The sequence below is a fragment of the Pteropus alecto genome, unplaced genomic scaffold (genome assembly GCF_000325575.1).
Source record: "Pteropus alecto unplaced genomic scaffold, ASM32557v1 scaffold311, whole genome shotgun sequence".
Lineage (NCBI taxonomy): Eukaryota > Metazoa > Chordata > Mammalia > Chiroptera > Pteropodidae > Pteropus > Pteropus alecto.
The window spans coordinates 1,082,113-1,104,080 of record NW_006431916.1 but is presented as its reverse complement, the minus strand read 5'-3'; the positions used below and the strand labels follow the sequence as shown (position 1 = coordinate 1,104,080).

The window sequence follows — 21,968 nt, the reverse complement described above, 5'->3', positions numbered from 1 at the left end:
TAGCTTTGAAAGTCCTTGATGGCATCTTCTTCCAATAAATCTGTTGTTTAGTGTAGCCACCTCATTAATTATCTAGATCTTCTGGAAAAGTTGCTGCAGCTTCTACATCAGCTGCTTCAGCTTGCACTTTTATGTTATAGAGATGCCTTCTTTACTTAAGCCTCATGAACCAACCTCTGCTAGGTTCAGACTTTTTTCCTGCACTTTCTTCACCTCTCTCAGCCTTTGAAGAATTGAAAAGAGTGAGGGTCTCATTCTCTGTTAGGCTCTGGCTTAAGGGAATGCTGTGGCTAGTTTGATCTATCCAGACCACTAAAACTTTCTCCATATCAGCAATAAGGTTGTTTTGCTTTCTTATCATTTATTTGTTCACTGGAGCAGCACTTTTAATTTCCTTCAAGAACTTTTCCTTTGTATTTACCACCTGGCTGTTTGACGTAAAAGGTCGAGTTTTTGGCTTTCGACATGCCTTCTTCATTAAGCTTAATCATTTCTTTTTTTTTTTTTTAAGGCAAGGCAACCCTTGGTTGACCTCACAGATTGCAAGGACCTTGTCAGCTTACAATCCCTTTTTTATTTTTTATGCCTACAGCATCTGGTCTTCCTACGTGGTCTCCCATCCAAGTACTAACCAGACCCACCCTGCTTAGCTTCCGAGATTGGATGGGATTGGGCCTGTTCTGGGTGGCATGCCGTTGACATAATCATTTATACCTTTTGATTTAAAGTGAAAGACAAGCACTCTTCTTCTCAATTGAACACTTAGAAGCCATTGTATATTAATTGGCTAAATTTCAATACTGTTGTGTCTCAGGAAATAGTAAGGCCCGAGGAGAGGGTGAGAGATGGCGGAATGGTTGTTAGTGGAGCAGTCAGACAAATATAACATTTATCAATTATGTTTGCCATCTTATATGGGTATGATTCATAGCGCCCCCAAACAATTACATTAGTAATATCAAAGATCACCAATCACTGATTACTATAATATATAATGTAATGTAGTATAATAGAATACAATGTAATATAGTATTTGCTGAAATATAATAACGAAAAAGTTTGAAATAGTGGGAGAGTTACCAAAATGTGACACACAGACATGAAATAAACAAATGCTGTTAGAAAAATGGCACCGATAGAGTTGTTTGATGTACAGTTGCCACAAACGTTCAATTTGTAAAAAATGCAGTAACTGGAAAGCAATAAAATGAGGTATGCCTGTACACACATAACTGAAACAGAAGTTTCATGAAACAACTCTCACTATGTGAAATCATACTGAGTTTGAGAAACCCCAGCCTAGATTCATGTTTGAGGAAGATATATTAACATGCTGATTGCTGAGTACTGCCTCAGATGCTTGTGAGAGCATTACAGAATAATGATAAAAAAACCACTACTCGGAAATCAGAAAAACTCTTAACTTCACCACACAATTGGCTCTAGGGATTTCAGATAGGACACTACATAACCATTCCTATAAAAGTAGGTCTATATAACCATTCTTATAAAAGTAGACTCTATATAACCATTCCTATAAAAGTAGGTCTTTCTCAAATATAACAAATCTCATTAATGTTGGGAAGCCAACATGGTCCAAACTCTGAAAAATGAAGGAGTATAGAAATTCATTTGACATAATGAGTAGGCTGAGCAACAACCTTAGTTTTACTCTTATCTATCACAGTTTAAAATAAACTAGACTTTCTAATAGTGCCTATATGTCACCATCAATTGTTTTCTTGGATCTGTTTATTGTTCTCATCGCATAAAAAAATCAACTTACTATGCTTTAATTGAAAAGGTATCAAAACAAGTTAACTGCGACTCTTGAAACCACTACAGCTATTTACCTTTCTCTGTGCCTGAGAATATAGAGATGATTTTATTCCTGGGCTTTTTCTCCTCTGGAACAGAAGGCAAAGGTTTCAAACTGTGATTAGCTGACAAAGGGTCTTTGCCTCCAGTGCTAAAAATGGTACTGCTCATTCTCACGGGAGGCGCTGGAGGCTTGTCTTCCAGTTCTCCGTTATCAGACATGATTCAGAATTATGATGTGGCCTGAAATAGGCAAAAACATACAGTTAATAACAAGGTAAAAAACAGTATGGACAAACACAAAACAGTAATAATCCCCTTCCCTACTCCCCTTCCCAACTTCAACTTAGAAAATGTTATCCATTTAGAGTGAAATTTGCAAAATTCATAAAACTCAACAAGAGGTGAAATTGGTTACCAATATAGGCAATCTCCCCTAACAAAGTTAGTAAATGGTTGCCTGAGGGAACGTCTGAAAAGCCATGTCTGGTTTTAAGAGGATTATGGTAGTTTTGGGAAAGCATGATGATACTAACATATCAAAAACTATGCACCTAGTCTATGACCATGCCACCCAGAACATGCCCAATTTCTTCTGAGCTCGGAAGCTAAGCAGGGTCGGGCCTGGTCAGTACTTGGATGGGAGACCACCTAGGAATACCAGGTGCTGTAGGCTTAAAAAAAAATGCACCTAATCAATTGATTCTAAGAATAAATGTTCCACTGAAAACACAGACAACATTGACTCTTAAAAAAAGAGAATTCCTAAGAGGAAGACTATGTCCTAACCAGCCAATCAAAGGATATGTCTGATATATCTCCATTTCTATAGCAGCAGTAGGACATTTGCTATTAAATATATCAACCAGCCCCCATTCCCAATCTGATCTCATGCTCACCAGCCTTGTGATTACAACTTAGCCTTCATATAAACCTTCCTAAAGGATGAGACTGTGCCACTGATGCAATATGTGGTCTCTCTGATATACTGACATCCTAACTACACATGTTGGTCCTTTCCGAATTTTGCAGACAGTGCTATAAAACTTGATCCATTTGGGAACACTGACAAAAATAAATCCAGAGCTTGACTAAAAACCAGAGTATGGCCACATCCCAAGGTTCTGTCATCCTGTGATGCCCTTTTCAGGCAGCCAAGCAACCCCTCTTACTCACATGGCTGAGTGGAAATTTAACCTTGTTACATATACATATTTTATGTCTTTAAAAAAGTGGATCATACACATTTAAAATCAGCCCTAGGCGAGGTGATGCGTAATTTACAGTTGAGTTCTGATAGACTACAAATTTTAGAAAACACATTTCCCTATTAAACTGGGTTTTGATTAGTAATTAGATCCTAATTTATTATAAAGTTATTTAATGCATGTAAGCAAACAAAACTTTGCATATGTAATGAAAAGAATGCCAACTATATTTACATAAAATTAAAAATAATTTATTTGGTTTGAATGCTAGTATGTGAACAAAAGTAGGTATAATTTGAGAGGAACCAAGGGATAAAGAGATAATTACTCCTAATTCTACTCCAAATCTTACAGCTTGTTTTCCTTGATAGGAGCATGTCACTAGCACTACTATGCATTTGATCTGCCATAATGACAGTTATTTTTCAGCCTACAAAAGATGGAGAATGAGAGAAAATAAAGGGGAAAATAAAATTTCTGGGAATAACCAGCTAGAGAAGGGCAGGGAAAAGGGAGTGAGAAAAGATTTATATCTGTGTGAGAAAGACTGCCTGAAGTAAAATTAAACTACTGGTGGTCAAAGGAAGAAATGGGAGTGAGATCTAGGAAGGTAGTGCAGGTGACATATAGTCGGATGATTCTTCCAAACCAGCTGGTCACAAAACATATTTTGTTTTGGGGTGGGATGCAAACAGGATGTGAGTGGCTATTTAAGTGTGGACTGCCAGGTGTGTATTACATGAGGGGACTTATCTATTGGTGCAAATAGAAGAAAGACAAGGCCTAGTAACAACACTTTGAAGATTATTTGATGAATTGATAAACCAAGTCTGATGTCATAACATTAAGGCAAAACAGATTAACCCTAGAGCAGCTCACTTTCATTTTAATCACCAGTGACAACAGAATCAGCAAGATCAGATTTTGGTTGCATGGTAAATGCTCCATATTTATGCATATTAAATTTAAAAATCAGAATAAAATTTCAAAATACATTTGCATGCACATATAAAAGGAAATGCATCAAAATGTTAACAGTTGTTATCCCTGGCCAGTAACTAATTTTAACTTAATTATGATCATCACAGTTGTGGTTTAAAAAAATCAATATAGAACAGTCAGTGTACAGTAATTATTTGGTGTGAACTGACTACAAATTCTGTCCTTAAGGTTGGCTCATAGATGGTACACGACCAGAAACTGCCAGTGCACCTTCAGCTGCATGTTGTCCAGTACTGTGGTAAAGAGCATGAGCTGTGAAATCAGATTGCTTTGTTTGGAATCCTGGTTCCACCATTTATTTGTGTGCTTCAGGGCTCCTTGGAGGAGTGGATGGTTCCAGGCCTGGGACAGGAAGGTAAAAGATAAGCCTAGAGCATCTTAAGTACTTAAAAAGGATTAGTGCATGTCAAAGGACTTAGGAAAGATTTCCAAAAAGCCAAGGCTAGAATGATTTGAGCAACAAAATTAATAAAGCAGTATTAGATTATAACCCAAAGTATAAAATACATATTTTATATACATACACACACACACACACACACACACACATATATATATATTTATATTGATATGATAAATATAATGGGGGAGGGAACAAATCTTCCTTACAAAAACATTCCAAATAATAAATATAGATACAACCTTTTCTAGAAGTTAAAGCTTAACTTCCCTCCATACTTGAGTGTAGGCTGGACTTAATGACGCATTTCCAAAAAATATGGAAGGGGTAAAATGACTTTGCAGTAGAAAAATCTAGTAAACACTGTGTCAACGTAAGAAATGTCCAAATCTGTAGAGAATTTCAATAAAAATTTATTTGAGCCAAAAGGAGTGGAAGCAAGATCTCAACAGACTGAAGTAAATGCTTCAGAGAATAAGTTTGCAGTTTATGCATTTGAGATTAAAGAGAGAACACAAGGAAGATTATATGAAGTTGGGAAGAAGAAACGGGATGGGATTATAGAATAGTTAAGATTATATGCTCTCTTAGGAGTGGTTACTGGTTTATTTCAAAGGTGTGTTAACCTAGATGCAAAGAAACAATGTACAGGGCTTGCTTAAGGTAAAGATAAACCTTTTACTAAAAAGTTATATGCCTGGGGTGTGACTACCCACTATGACCTGACCAGTTAGAAATTTATGATCAGGTCATTCTGTGAGGTGACTTTCCATAGAACCCCTTATTTCATTACGACTGCATTAATCAGTGATAAGTCATGTTGATATCACTCATCCCCTGATCTAATGGGATGAGTTCACTTCACCTCTGTGGTATTCTTCCTCAAAATCCATAACTCAATCTAATCATGGGAAAAACATTAGACTAACCCAAACTGAGTTCTACAAGGCTCCTGACCATTAGTCCTCAAAACTGTCAAGGACGTGTAAAACAAAAACTGAGACACTGTCACAGAGCAGAGGAGTCTAAGAAGATATGACAATGTGGTATCCTGGAACAGAAAAAGGACATTAGTGGAAAAACTGGTGAAATCCAAATAAAATCTAGAGTTTAGTTATTAGTAATGTACCAATGTAGGCTTCTTTGCTTTGACATACATTTTATGGTTTATGTAATGCTAACATTAAGGGAAGATGGGTGACCGCCATATTGAAAATCTACTCTTTGCAACTTCTCTGTAAATCTAATACAATCATTCCAAAATAAAAAGTCTATCTAAAAAATAATAAGTTCCTCCAAAAGTTAAATATAGTTACCTAACATATGACCTAGCAATTCCACTCCCAGTACACACCTAAAGGAACTAAAAACATATGTCCACACGAAAACTTGTATATAAATGTTCATAGCAGCATTATTCTTCACAGTCAAAAGGTGGAAACCACCAAAATGCCCATCAATAGGTGAACAGACAGATCATGGTATATCCACATAATGAAATATTATTCATCCATAAAAAGGAATTAAGTGATGACATATGCTACAACATTGTTGAATCTTGAAAACATAAGTGAAAAAAGCCAAATACAGGAAAGACCACATATTGTACGATTCTGTTTATATGAAATATCCAGAACACGTAAATCCATAGAGAAATTAGATTAGTAGTTGCTAGAGGGTGAGAGGAACGGGATGTGACTGCTAATGGGTATGAAGTTACTTTCAGTGGAATAAAAATGTTCTGGAATTAGACATTGATAATGGTTGCACAACCTTGTGAATATATTAAAATCAGTCACTGAATCATACACTTTAAAATGGTAAATTTCTATTATGTGAATTATATCTCAATTTTAAAAAAGAATATTTACTGCACAAAATAAAAATTAAATGCATTAATATTCAGTGTTGCTGCTACTACTATTCTATGAAAGAAGTTAGAGGACTTAGCTCTTTTCTAAGAGTGGAAAAGACCAATACATACTCACTTAAGTTAGGTCATGCATGCCCTTTATCAATATCTGATCTCAACACATGCAAATTAAAAACCAGTTTCTTCAAAGTAGCAGTTCTCAAAACATTTTGGCCTCAAGACCCCTTACACTTTTAAAAATATTTGAGATTCCCAAATAATTTTTGTTTATGTGGGTTACATCTGTCTGTATTTACTGTAAGAAATTAAAACAGGTTATTTAAATATTTATTTTATTAAAAAATAAACCCATTACATGTTAATGTAAATAACACTTGAGAAAATAAAATAAACTCGAAAAAGGTGGCATTATTTTACATTTCTGCAAATCTTTTAAATGTCTGGCTTCATAGAAGACAGTTGGATTGTCTTATCTGTTTCTGCATTCAATCCACTGTGTTATGCTTTGAAGTATATGAAGAAAATCTGGTCTACAGAGATATGTAGCTGAAAAAGAAAGTATTTTAGTAGCTTTCAAATAATTGTGGTATCCCTCAATAACTAAAAGTTAGTTATGGAATCTGAAACCACGGTAATAAATTTTTTGTACTCAAGTTACATTAAACCCATTGACTTTCCTTGCACTTTGAATGGATCGTTTACCCATGCGTGGATTTTATATGTGAGAAACTAATTATTTGGAAAATACTGGTTTACCGAATTATGAAGACATTCTAAATATTTACACATTTCTCTAAGGACTGGGAAACTGTCAAACTCAAGAAAGTAGATATAACTTTTCTAAAATTCAAATTTTCACTTGAAAGCTTAAATTTTATCGATTGCCAACATCTAAGAGAAAATGTCTGCCAAATACCTAAGTATGAACACCAGAGTTTGTGGGTCAGTTGTTCTTTCAAGTAAAAATAGTATTCCATGAAAAAGGGGATAGTTTAGTTCAATCACATAAGTAGTTTTTTGCAAGACAACCACTGATTTTTCATAAGCTCCTTATACTTCCCATTTTGCTATATACTTTAAAAGTGAACTCAAAAGTAAAAATATAAAAAGATTAATAATTTCATTGTTTCATCAAGTACATACTTAAGTAAACCTGGCTTTAAAAAAAAAAAATTACAACCCCATGGCCAATGCCTTCATTTGTGTTAAAATACAGGCAGTTTACCCACCACTGCTTTTGCTCCATCAGTGCAAATGTCAACACAGTGTAAAAGGCAAAGAACATCTTAACGTTATTATGAAAATAGGTTCTGACCTAATGGCCCCTAAAAGGTACCACAGACTACACACTTTGAGAATTACTGCTTTAAAATGTACCCCAGCTCTATATCTCACTCTCATACCTCCAATTCTTTCTGATGTTTTATTGCAGTGGCAGAAGATCCATATTTATTTCATCCCATATTCAACAGAACATATTTTTAACATGGGAAAAGGTAATCAATAGCTAGATATCCAAGCTAGGGCACAAAAACCTAGTCAAACTTTAACACAATGAATATCGATACACATACAATGGTATTTACTATATTGTTCTTCTTAACAAAAATCAGAAAGATCAGTAGGCTTTCGTGGGTGAGCCAGAGAAACTAATTGATATTTATATGAAAAACACCACTGAATTCTAAGCAAATGACAGTAAGCGGCAACTTTTAGAACACAGCCTTTCTTTATATACTTTGATTATCAAAACAAAATTCTTTACGGCTCCATTTTAATATACTGTGAAGTAACTTTTCATTTTCTGCAGAAATTCAGTCCAACAGAACTAAAGAAGAGCCAATACATTGTGTTTCAGAACTTTCTTCTTGGTGATCGTATATTATAAATGAAGTTAGATTATCTGTCTCAAGGCAAATCCCAATTAACATGACATACCCTGTAGGAAACACATGCTGAAACAAAACCCAAATTTAATACTAAACATATGAATCACAGATGTATCTAATAAAATAGCTCAATGACAATTATGGCAGCAACAACAATTCTAAGTGATATGCCACACAAGTGATTAGATCTTAGTAAATATAAGCACTACCTTTGATACAACATCGAAGACTACTCTGCCACCAGCTTAGCTACAGACTTTATCACTTCATCTCAGGGTTTCTCTAACTAGTCTCTGTGTCTTCTTCACCTACTGTTCACAAAAAGAGGTTAGAAAAAGCTCTGACTGGCTTCCTGAAGTTTCTATGCATTCAGTTACTATTCAGAGAAAGAATTGGTTAAATGCACAGCTACCCATAACCAAAAGACTGAGGACTAAACTCTGGCTAAGGCCATTTACTAGTGAATCAATCTGATCTCAAAGAATGCACCACATAAAATTCTATGCTTCATGTTCCCCAAATATATCAAAGACTTTCTTGGCCTAAATCTTTGTGAATATATTTCTTCATTCTCAAAGTTCCTTCATCCTTTTCTTTTCTAATTTTTAGTTTTCAATTAGAGTTGAATTCAATATTATTTCATATCAGTTGCAGGTGTACAACATAGTGGTTAGACATTTGTATCATTTACAAAGTGATCCCCCTGATTAGTCTAGTACCCACCTAGTACTATAGTTATTACAATATTACTGACTATATTCCCCGTGCTGTACTTTACATCCCTGTGACTATTTTGTAATTATCAATTTGGACTTCTTTATCCCTTCACCTTTTTCACCCAGTTCTCCAATTTCCCTTCACATCTGGCAATCACCAGTTTGTTCTCTATACCTATGAGTCTTCTTTATCCTTTTCTTTATCTAACCAAATCTTTTCATGCTCAATAAAAACTATTCCCTATATAAGGTCATTCTTGTGTACTTATCCCTGCTTAAAATGACCCCTCATATCTTCTGAATGTGAGTTATACAGGAAAATAAATCCAGAGAGTATTAAAGTTGGAAAGGATTAGAATTTATCTGGTTCATTTTCCCTATTTTATATATAAAGGAACTGACTCACCAAAAAGTGGTCTGCCTAAAGTGACACAAATCTAATTACTAACGAAACTAAGTTTCGAATTCAAGTTTACCAACAACCATTCTTTGGCAATGAATTATAACTGTGCACTACTAATTATAATTTTGGGTGTTTTTCCTACCCAAGGCTTCAAGCGATTTAAAGACAGGAATTATACTACTACTACCATCACCACTACTAATATACTATTTTACTATCTCCTATAATGTTTAACATAGGATATTTCAAAAACTTTCATGAGTCTTACATTTCCCAATACTTTTCTGGTGAGATCCTTGCATGTATTAGACAATAATCTTTACTGATTTATGAAATATACTGTGCCTAGATGAAATATTATTCTTCCTGAATTTATTAGTTCTCTTATCAAAGAGCATTTCACTAGAAAACCAACTATCTTGTATTAACAAAAATATCTTTGAAAAGATTTATAGTTTTCTCCTAACAACCAATTCACAGCCTTAGTCTTTGATCCTTTTCCATAAAGCAATGTATTTTTTTGTGTATTGCTTCTAATGACATTGCTGACTGCCTAAAAAGTGCTAAAAGAGGATAGACAAGGTTCTTTACATCTTATAGTCAGAAATAATAATATAAAATCAATTCATGGTAAAATACCGATTTACCTGTTTTGCTCCATCATTACTCAAGTGTTTAAAAAAAAAAAAAAAGAGTAAATAATAAGTAACGTCTCTCTCCAAATCTGTTCAAACACTTTTTACTTTTTCTACTTTTCAGTGAAAAACAAGTAGGCGAAACAAAAAGCATGCCCAAAACACACTGTACTCTTCTAACACGCCTATTGTTTAATTGTGACATGACTCAAAGACAAACAATTTCTCAATTGTCTACTGAAGGAGACTAGGGGAAGCTAAATACACAACAGAAAAAAAAAAAAAAGGAGTAGTGTCTGGAACCAGTCAGTCCGACTAGTAGAAATTACTAAACTTATTATAATCTACTCGGATCATCTATGGTACACCAAGGACAAACCACATACTATTAAAAAACATGATTTAAAAGCACAATTTTGCTTTGTATTTTTACTTATATTTTATATAAATAACAAATGGACCCTGATTTTCAATACCTTATGAATGTAATGACGCAACACTATTTGATAAGACATCTAACAATCTCTCAGTAAGCTACAAGAGCTCAACACTACTGGCCTTTTATCCCTTTCCTACTCTAAAAGCCCTTTGAGTAAAAGCATCGAAAATATCCCAAATCACTTTAAACAGACAACACACACTGTGAACAGGAAGTTCACAAATTAGAATGAAAGGAGTGTTTTCATTTGGTGTCAAATGCCCACAACATCAGGCCTATTAGCAGCAAAGCCAAAAAGGAAAAAGGAAAAAAGTGGAAGAGATGTAGAAAACACAATTAGGACACTGGTAAAGAACAAAGGAGAAAAATGAAAAGAAACTTTAATTCACACTCGAAAAAATAAAGAACTGGATAACATATCGAATCTTTAAAAATGCATGCATAAGCTAATTAAGATGAAAGGAATGTTTCCATAGAGCCCCCAAAGCAAAGTGAAACCAGGAACAAGAGAGTAAGCAATTTACTAATCCAGTTATTCTTAAAGGATTTTTGACTAAGCTCTGGAGACCATAAACTTCCACTTTGATGGCTATCACAGGGGACAGGTGATAAAACCCAGAGTCTGCCTAAATTGAAAAATCTAATAGGAATCCCTCCCACATAAGGCTAAGACTTTAAAGGCTATAATCTATAATACAGTAAACCAAGAAAAAAAATCCATCTGGGCAGAAGAAAACAAAACCTTAAGTATTTTAAGCCCAGTGATATGACAGAGCAGAAAAAAAACCTCTCAGAACTTCTAACAACAAAATGCACTATATGGTCTAAATTCATTCTACCTATGAGGTCCCCAAAAATTTCAAATATGTTTACTTGAATGTGGCAGCACTCCCTGGTACATGGCAAAACCACACATAAATATAAAGCCTGGAAGAAAACAACTTCAACACAGGTCTTAAATAATACCCAAAGATCAAATTCTAAAGAAAAGGAACAACTTATAGTGAAAATTCAGAAAATAAATAAGGGAATATGATTGAGAACTAGCCAGACTGGTGAAATAGATGTGCAATGATCTGACACAGAATATGTCTAAGAAGCACGAGAAAAAATGGCAGAAGAAAAGCAAATATGAAAAACAATCATAAAGAACTTTCTATAAGAAAAAAATACCTGAAAATTAAAACCCAACATTTTAAATAAAAAGCAGCACAGACTCAGCAGAAGACAGAATTAGTGAAGGGGGAGATCTGAAGAAAATACTTAGAATGCAGCAGAGAATCAAAGAGAAAATATGAAAGAGAAGTAAGATAAGTAGGTTGGATAGTCTAAGATACATTTATTTGGAGTTCCAGAATAAAATGATAAAATAAATGAGAGAATGGTTCACTGGGTAAATTAAAGCTGAGAAATTTCTAGAATTGATAAAGGACACTTATATGAGGTATCTAGAGTGGTCAAATTCATAGATACAGAAAGCAGAATAGAGGTCATCATGGCCTGGGAGTGGGGGTGAAATAGGGAGTTGCTGTTTAATGGGTACAGAATTTCTGTTTGGGATGACGAAAAAGTTTTAGAAATGGATAGTGGTAACGGTGCTCAACACTGTGAATATACTTAATGCCAATGAACTATACACCTAAAAGTAGTTAAAAGGGTAAATTTTAAGTTATGTACATTTTACCACACAAAACTTGCAAGATGTGATTAAAGCACTTAAGGACACTTATAGTTCTAAATTTTTACTTTAAAAAAGAACTAAAAATGAGTTAAGCATCCAACCTAAGAAGCAAAACAAAACAGCAAAATAAACCCAAAGAGCAGGAAGAAAATAGAAAATAATGAAGATACAAGCAGAAACTGCTGGATAGAAAACTATTATACAACAGAGAAGATCAATAAAGCTAAAAGTTGAGTCTTAGACAAAACTAGTAAAATTCCTCTAGTAAAATTAATCAAGAAACAAAGACAGAAAGTACATGTAACCACTAACAGAAATGAAAAGGGATTCTACCAGTATTTAGTGAACAGAGGTCACAGGTACCAATGTTCTGCAATGTACTAGCAAGTCCTCACAACTCTTGCACATTCCATCATGCACTGACTTATAATTAATATATATATAATTATCTGAACCTAGAGCATAGTTATATTTTGTATATAAAAGATATTTTTTACACAGTTTTAACACACTGAATTTTCCAAGTATGCAACCAGCATGAAGCCAAGAGGAGCTTATACTCATTTTGTTCGGTTTTACTAAGGAGTTTATTCACCATCTGGAATACCATGTCACTGAAAGCAGTGTGCTCATGCTGGCTGAGTCATCAATGGCAGCATGCGACTGCACGGTGGCCAAGTCTGTTATAAATATAGGCCAATGATCACTTCATTCTGACTGTTAGAGTAGTTGTGATCAAGTATTTACATATAGAAATAACTATTTTATTGTAGTTTTCCTTTTTTCTTATATTTTCCATTATCTTAATTTCACTCCTAGAAACTGATTTAGGGAACTCAGGGCATTACATTTGTTTTTTCCCCAGACAGGAGGACAAGTTAAATAATGTATGATTTTTATTTCGAAGGAAAGCAGTATACCAGTGTTAAAGAGTACAGACCCAGATATCCCATTTCTAGAAATCTATCCCAAAGAAACACTGGCAAAAATACAAATAGATATATACACTAGGCTGTTAACTGTAGTATTACCTGAAACAGCAAAAGACTGGAAGTATCTCAAATGACCATAAACAGGGAAATGGTTGGATTAGCTATGGCATATTACACACTGAAGTATCATGAAGCTATAAAAATGTTTGAGGAAATCATTCTATATATATGTACTGCCATGGAGTGATCTCATGATATACTACTAATGAAAATGGGGGGAAATACATGTATGGTGTGCTACCACTTACCTAAGGGATGGGGCAGGGAGTATATCAATATGCACTTTTTTTTTTAATGGAAGGATAAACCACAATTTTTAAAATTGTTATTTGGTGGGGGGGGAGGTACAAAATGGAGGGAAAAGTTAAAAGTTAGACTTCTCTTGCTTTGCATATTTCATTTTAGAACTTTATAAATTACATAAAATCACCAGCAAAAGGAAAATGAATACTGCTGGTGATAAATATCATAGAGACCTAATTAACAATTCATTGTCCATAAAAATATCCCTGTATATTTAATTTTGCAGACAATACACGAACCTTATCTAGTTTTATAATTAAACTAAACAAATACCAAAATACTGACCATGACTACAAGTAAATTAGCAGTGGCTGAAAATTAGCATTTTCTTCTATTCTTACATCTTTAGGGATTACGACAGCTACAATAGGAACTTTCTACATTATTCTGTGTATTACACATTTAGCAAATACTCACGAACCAGATTATGACACTACCTCTATTACTATCTATTATGATGTATCTTACATCCTCTACTGAACTCTACTCTTTGTGAGATGGTACTAATTTTATATCTCTTTTTATTCTCCAACAGCATCTAGCAAAGTGTTATATACATTATAAAACTCAAAACGTGTTTTGTAAATAAACAAACAATGTTAGTCAGTTTAGGCGAATAAACTACCACTAATCAAGTTGTATACTGAAAGCCAAAACCACTCATCTTTTTGGTCTCTTGATTCAATCACCTATAAAATGGAATACCTGAATTACTAAAATCACAGCAAGTAGGGATAGAAGACAGCAGGATGAAAGGTGCTTGAAAAATATTATCTGAATTTATTACCATCACTTTTTCTCCATTGTTTTGCTGTATTAGAAGAAACAAATGCCATTAATTGCAAATAACAGGATTGCCTACAAAATGCAAACAAAACTACAATAAATTAGAATAAACACACATTTAGCAAATTTGCAGAATAAAGAGGAATATACAAAATTCAACTGCATTTTTGTATACTAAACGGAAAATGAAATGGGAGGGGGGGGAAATACCATTTATAATATCATAAATATGAAGTTCCTAGGATAGAAGTTACTGAACTTACTTTTCTTACTATCCCAGTAATTATTCCACAGTGCCCCAGGCCAAAAGAAAGTTCTGACAATTTCACTTATTTAGTAGTTAAGTATTAGTATTCATGTCCTAAAAACTTAATAACTATTTGAAAAAAAATACACGTACATTTTAAAAATTAATACTTTTATTTATCATTTACGAATGGGAAATATTCACCTAATGGGTACATATTTTCTAATAATGTATATTCTTAACAATGTAAAGATACTGCACAACTTCTGAAATCTCAGACCCTGCCCACCCTCATTTCCTGTTCCACACTGATTTTCGACTTTTAATTTTAGCCAACTGCTTCACGAAGATAAACATCATCAAATGTATCACTATCTAATGCTGCAACTGTGGGACTTCCCAGAGCTAGAAGTTCACACGCTGTGTCCAATAGATGTTAATCACTGTTTCTAAAATTTAAAATATGCTGTGGTGTTGTCTGAGCTTAGAGGGGCACACTTAGGCGCCTTGCAAAGTTTGAGAACCATGGACCTAGAACCTTTTATAAAGGGGGAAAATGTACTGAAGATATTAAGAAGATCTAAATAAATGGAGAGAGATACTAACATTCATGAATTTAAAGACTTAAAATTGTACAGATGCCCAATTTCCTCAAACTAATCTATAAATTCAATGTGATCCTAATCAAAATTCCAAAAGGGTTTTGTGAAAAATTGGACAGCTAATTCTAAAATTTACATGAAGCAGAGGCCTAGGAATAGCAAAGACACTCCTGAAGAATAATAATGTGAAGGGATTTGCCCTAAAATGAATTTTTTTATTAAAAAATTTGAATCTTGTACCAGATACCAAACCACTCATGCTTCTGAGCCTCTAAGCCTTCCTTACCGGTCCCTTGTTCAAGCTGATACTCCAGCAAACAGTTCTATACTGGGTGTGGCCAACTTTCTCATGCAGGCACACCTCACTTCATGCCTGAGCTGTACATTGCCATGGAATATTGTGGCACCCACACATGCAACCTGGTAGTACAGGGGAGTTTACTCTGACCAATGGTGATGGGAACACATAGACCCCATCTCATCAGATAGATACTTCTTCTCATCCTGTGTTGGATGATCCTGTAGACTGACTTTATATAACTTACTGGAGGAGAATACAGTGGGTCTGAGAAAGCAGTTGCACTTGCATACTGGCTACCATTCACTCTGTGCTTCACTCCCTTTTCTCACACTTCTGCTCCCTGAAAATGTACTTCCTAATAATGTAAAGACACATAAGCCTTCTGCGTCAAGCTCTAACTTCTGGGGAATCCAGGTGAAGAAAGATCTTTTCCTTACATCATACCAAAAAAGTTTCAGATGAATTAAAGATTTACTGTGAAAGGCAAAATTCTAACTTTTAGAAGATTACACAGGAGAATACCTTACATAGGAGAATATCTTTTATGATATAGCACTCTAAAGGAAAAGACTAATAAATATGGCTACATTCTATACCATAGAACAGACAAGCTACAAAACCAGGAGATATCTGCAACAAAAAGTAACTAAAAAACTTGTATCCAGAATATATAAGGAATTCCTATAAAGAAATAAGTATAAGACAAACAACCCAATAAATAATGACCAAATGACTGAAACAAGCATATCAGAGAAGACTACTAATCGTGAATAAATACACGAGAACATGCCCAACCTCAAAAGAAAATGTGGATACATAAGTTAAGGTCATTAACAGATACCATTTATATCTACTATATTGGCAATACTTAAGAAGGCTGACCAAAATCAAGTGTTAAGCAAGAATGTAGAGTAGAGAATTCTCATACACTGTTACTAGCAAGAGAGTAAATTGCTAAAACTATTTCAGAAAACAATTTGGTATTAGCTTATAAAGTTGATCATCTGTCGGTATATTCTGCAACTCAGCAATTTTACTCCTGGATATATATCCGAGAAACTCTTTACACGTGTGCAAATTATAAGAATATTCATAGCAGCATTTGTTGTAATAGCAAATGACTGAAAACAACCCCATATTAGGCTATGTACGCTTTGGTAACAAACATATCCTGAAACCTCAATGGTTTAACACAACAAAGGTTTATTTTTAGTGGACACTAAGTGTGAGGAAGTTAGCTCTTCTTCTTAAGGAGATTTAGGAATCTGGGGTGCTGCCATCTTAAAGTTACACCATCTTAACAAGTTACCCCCCAAATGGAAGAGACTGAGGGGGAATGTGGGCTCTTAACTGTCTCAGTCCACAAGTGACGCGCCTCACTTCCCCTCAGAGTTCAACAGAGCTTGGACGTGGAAGGCAACCAAGAAATATCTGTTCAATGAACGCATGAGTACAGAGGAGTAGGAGATCACTTCTACCACTTCAAAATGACTCATGAAAGAGCATGACTATGACTTGATAAATGACATAAAGGATAGTTTCCATGGATAAAATGTGGGGAAAGGATACTCCAGATACTACAGGTCACAAAGAGCAACCAGGCTTCACCTCACAGAACTACTCTGAATGATCCCAAATGGCTGACTGCCACATCATCCTGTATGCTGTTATGGGAAGAATTCTAAGGCTGCATTCCACTTATGGGAGGGTATGAAATAAAATAATCCAGCAAAGACAGTGGTGGGGGGGGGACCCTCTTCTTACTTTAAGAAAAGTGTTTTTTAAAAATTGAGAAGTTTTTTAAACAGTATTTCCAAACAGTATCAAACTGCATATAGGTTTCAAAAAATGTGAACATTTAAGTTTCCCTTTACCCTCACCCTCTCTTTCTCTTAATCCCAACTAGATTAAATGGCTAATAACAGAAATTATGCTTTATTAATCTTTGTACTCCCATCACATTGTACAGAGTCTGCCTAATGTGCTCAAGAAATGCTTACTAAAATGAACCGTAGTTATAGATATCTATTTCTATAGTTATAGAAACAGACATCAAAGGGGGATACACATTTTTTAAAAGATACCTTAAAAGAATGGATCTCGATAAAATTTTAGTAATTACATCAGTGATGTGGGGGCGGGGGAAGTATCAAATTAAGATACATTGGGAAAATGGAGTGCTATATCATGTAGACAAGACAACCCAGAATGGGAATTTGCTCTTAATATCTACAAATTGTCTTCTTTACAACAGTTTTCTTATGAACACAGCGTTTTATAAACTGTGCTATTAAAATTAAATAAAAATAAAATTGTTTCTTAGTCACACGAGTTGTATTTCAAGTGCCCAGCAATCACATGTACTAGTGCCTACCATATTGGACAGCACCGTTCTAAACCTATTTCACACAGAGTCAGAGGAAGAGTGGTTATTTTCTAAGTCAAAGATTACATCTAAAAGGTTTAAAAACTAAACTTATACTGAAGTTTTAATTTTTTCCTTAAATTTGTCAAAAATAGAAAAGCAAACAATTCACTTCTGTACTAACTTGGTTAAAAAGCTGACAAGTTAACAGGTACTAGTCTGAATTTAGTAGCAGTATATTTCTCTGAAAAGAGGCCTAACATTTTGTGTCCTAACCATTTATATGAAGCCAGCTGTGGGTTAATACCAAAGGATTTTGTTTTCATCCTCTAGAATTACTGCCCAATTTTTAAAGTGTAAACTACAATAAACAGTGACACAGTATTATAATCTTTCGCTTTCATAAGAATTCTGCAGTTTTTGATATCTGGGGGGAGATCAGTCCTATACCTCAACAATAGCAAGATTCAGTTTTCAATTTGTTTTCCTAAATGGAGTATGCTATAACCCTGTTCCTAAAAGGGGCATTCATGTGAAAATCTTAGAGCAAAGGATAGAAAAGCATAATGGACTCCTAAGACACATTTCATCAGTGTGATTAAAACAGAAAACTCTTTCCTAATAGTCACTTAAAGACCCCCAAAATATCTAGTGATTGTCTGACAAGCTTCTTTAAAAAGTTATGTAAATAAATTTCATATAAATGCCAAAGACAGAAAGTTCCTCAAAATGCTAGTTTGTATCATTTAGCATTATTACATCTCAAAGTCAATTTTTTTGTACACAAATATTCAAAAGCAGCAGTAAGCACCATCACAACAAGTTTTCCCTCCCGATTATATCCACTACCTAGCAATATTTTATCAAGCAATTAACACTAGTTCTCTTCATGGGTAATAAAGCTGAGTGCTCTTTCTTTCTTTCTAGAACATAAACAATAGACAAAAATACTTATCTATAGTCTAATTTTAATAAAATTAACAGGTGCTGTTTTTGTAATGAGTAAAAACAGTAATCTTCAATTAAAAAGACTCTTTTTACAAGAGCTTTTTCAAATACCACTTCTTCCTTAACTGTCATAACCTGATATAATCTCTACTTCTCCGAGTTCCTATGGCACTAATACCATTCCCATGCCATATACTGATTTAGTGTCTCTCAATTCCAAATTCATCCTTTTTGCCTACTCTGTAAAAGGATCCGGGATCTTTAAGCATTTTTCCTTTGCCAGCTGACATGATGTTAAACTTTATCAGTAGAGGGCGCAGGAGAGACACTGCAGGAGAAAAGTTTTGCTTCCTGGATCTGGTGTTTGCTCACCAGGCCGCTCCACAACAGGCTTCTACAAGGTAAGGTGGCCAGCAGCATACCAGGCAAACAGGGGCTCCCCTCTGCTCTCTTCTTGAGATTTTGTAGCAGAGTTAACACTGCCCTGTGAACAGCTTTCCCTGGCACCCTAGAGGGCAGCTGTCCAGCACAGCTCACCAACACAGCACCACAACTCCTCTTGCCATTTAGTGATCCACATCCACGCTCTTGCCCACAAGGTCTGAATTTCAGCTCTGGGGGAAGGAGAGCTCTTCCGTGAGTGCTAATTCAGCTCTAGGGATAGCAGCTACTCCTTATTTCTGCTATTCCTATGTTCTTTAAGTTCTACTTACTTCTAGGTTACTAGCTAATCACTCATTATTCTATTCTCATATTATAGTCAATATTCTTTCCATGTTCAAATTACTGTGTGGTTTCTCACCCGATTAGACCTAAAGTGTTACAGTCTCATCCATTAATATGACACATAATTCCTTGAGCTTCAGTCACCTAGATTCTAACTTTATATCTCTTTCTACAAGATTATAAACACCTGGCTGGCACAGGATACCTTTCATACCTTTATGTATCTACCTGGCACTAACTAACATAATTCTTTTAACATAGAGATACCAACAAATGTTTGAATTCACACTTCAAATGATTCATATTCTATACTAGTTTAAGGCTACTACTATAAATAACACATTTTCTAATAACCCATTTTATTTCAGAATTTTCACCAAAAGCATAAATAATTAGGATAACATAAGAAAGCATTCTTCAGTGTCCACAGACTCCATTTCAAAGTCAGGACTGGTCTGCATGCCTAGACTTCCTAGACCTGGTAAGACAGAAGACAATGAACTGCCCATATTTACAGACATGGCTACAGGGTCATAATGGAGCTGAGCAGAAGTGACGTTTATTTTTGCATAAATGTGAACAATGAAGTAAGAAATTATGCTCAGAACAAGATGTTACAGCCAAGTGACAAATTATTTTACAAATAAGATAATTATGTTGGAGTTTCAGGGTGACATGGTTGGAAGTATAGGAGGCTTTATACTAAGCCTCTTCTCTGTGCTTCTGAAAACTGAGCAGAAAGCCCCCTTTCAACAAGCACAATATCATCAATACTAAGGGTATCTTTTATGAGGAAAACTGGGAGAGGTTCAGAAAGCTACCTTCATTGGCCCCAAGCCCAATTGCCTTGTTAACCTTTTGCTGAAACTCTACCCTACAGTTTATCTCAATAAAATGTAACTAGCTTGTGTAAAATCTGTACAAAGTAGTACTTGTTTTCATCAAGTCTCAAAACCAGCCCTCTGTGGATTATCTCAATAGCAAATTAGAATTGGGAGCCATAGCTGGAAGTGCAGAAAATACAAGAATCAAGCAATTGCCATGAGCTCAAACATGGAAAAAGTTACACTACTTTTCAAATGCCTTATAGTAATCTATAGCAGTAACACACTCAGAGTTTTATGTGAATTGGCTATTTATTACCAGTATTTGATGAAATACAAAAATTGAGAAAAAGCTTTTAGAAACTTTTAGAACAATTTGGCAATAATTTGCTGTTGACTCTAACAGTAACAAATGGGGCTTGTATTTTACATATCTGGTTTTCTTTCATTTCTACTTCATGGTATTTTACAAAAGTTATTAGTCCATTACAGAAAGTTTCTAAGAAGCACTGATCTAAAAGCACTCAATTTTAAACATACAATGTTTTCCCAAAGGATCTAAATATACATTTCTTCAAAGACATACAAATGCCCAACAAGAAAAGATACTCAACATCAATAGCTACCAGGGAAATGCAAAGTAAAACTACAGTAAGATACCATTTCACACCCTCTAGGGTAGCTATAATTAAACAAACAAAAACACACACACACACACACACACACACACACACACACACACACACAAGAAAAGAAAAGAAAAGGAAAAGAAAAGAAAAGTGTCAGTGAGGATATGGAGAAATCAGAATCCTCAGACACTTGGTGGAATTGCAAAATGGTACAGTAGCATTAGAAAACAGTCTGGTAGCTCCTCCTCAAAAGGTTAAACACAGAATTATCATACAACTCAGCAATTCTACTCCTATGTATATACTCAAAAGAAATAAAAAGAAATCCACATAAAAACCTACGTACAAATATTCACAGGAGCACTATTCATAACAGTCAAAAAGTGAAAGCAACTCAAATTTCCATTAACTGATGAATGGACAAATAAAATCTGGTATATCTATACAAGGGAATATTATTTGGCCATAAAAAGGAATGAAGTACTCATACATATTACAATATGGATAAACCTTGAAAATATTGTGCTAAGTGAAAGAAACCAGTCACAAAAGACCGCATATTATATGAATACACTTATGGAATCCACTTTTATGTCCAGAATTAGACAAATTTATAGAGACAGAAAATAGATTAGTGATTGCCTGGGGCAAGGGGGTGCAATGTGGTATATAATGAATAACTGTTGTTGGGAGCAAGATTTCTTTTTGGGGTAATACAAGTATTCTGGAATTAGTGGTGATGGTTGCACAATCTCGTGAATCAGTTTTAGAAAAACACTTAAACCCTTTTAGGGGTAAATTTTATCATATATGAATTCTCTCTCTCTTTTTTTTTTTTTTTAAGAGAAAAAAAAACCACAACAGAGTAGATGTAGATGCAGAGAGCAAGAAGGACTGATGGCAATAGGCAGAGACAGGATGAAGGGTTTGCCTCTGGTGAAAAAGATACTCTAAAGAATATGCTGCAATCGCCTGGAGTAATTCAAAGAGAAGAGTTTTAAAAAATTATCTGAAGAATGGAAGCATCACTGGCATAATCACATAGCCTTTCAACAGGACTACTAAGAAGGTGACAAAACTATTTAGTTTTTGCTTTGTTCAGAAAAAGAATCACTTGTGTGACTTCACAGCCAAGCCTTAACATTCTATGCTGCTGTTCATATCTGAAAAAAGTTGTTATC

The 21,968-nt window shown here is 34.7% G+C and overlaps 1 protein-coding gene and 2 pseudogenes across 1 annotated transcript in view; 1 reads left to right on the top strand and 2 right to left on the bottom strand.

Annotated features, from left to right (window-relative positions):
- Positions 1–21,968, bottom strand: part of PAK2 (p21 (RAC1) activated kinase 2) — a 77,638-nt gene that overhangs the window by 42,003 nt on the left and 13,667 nt on the right. Inside the window, exon 2 of the mRNA XM_006906156.3 lies at positions 1,854–2,061. Coding sequence (XP_006906218.1) covers positions 1,854–2,040 — 187 coding nt within the window. The 5' untranslated portion in view covers positions 2,041–2,061. The remainder of the gene's footprint in view (positions 1–1,853; positions 2,062–21,968) is intronic.
- LOC112473670 lies at positions 584–700 on the bottom strand (annotated as a pseudogene).
- Positions 2,376–2,494, top strand: LOC112473896 (annotated as a pseudogene).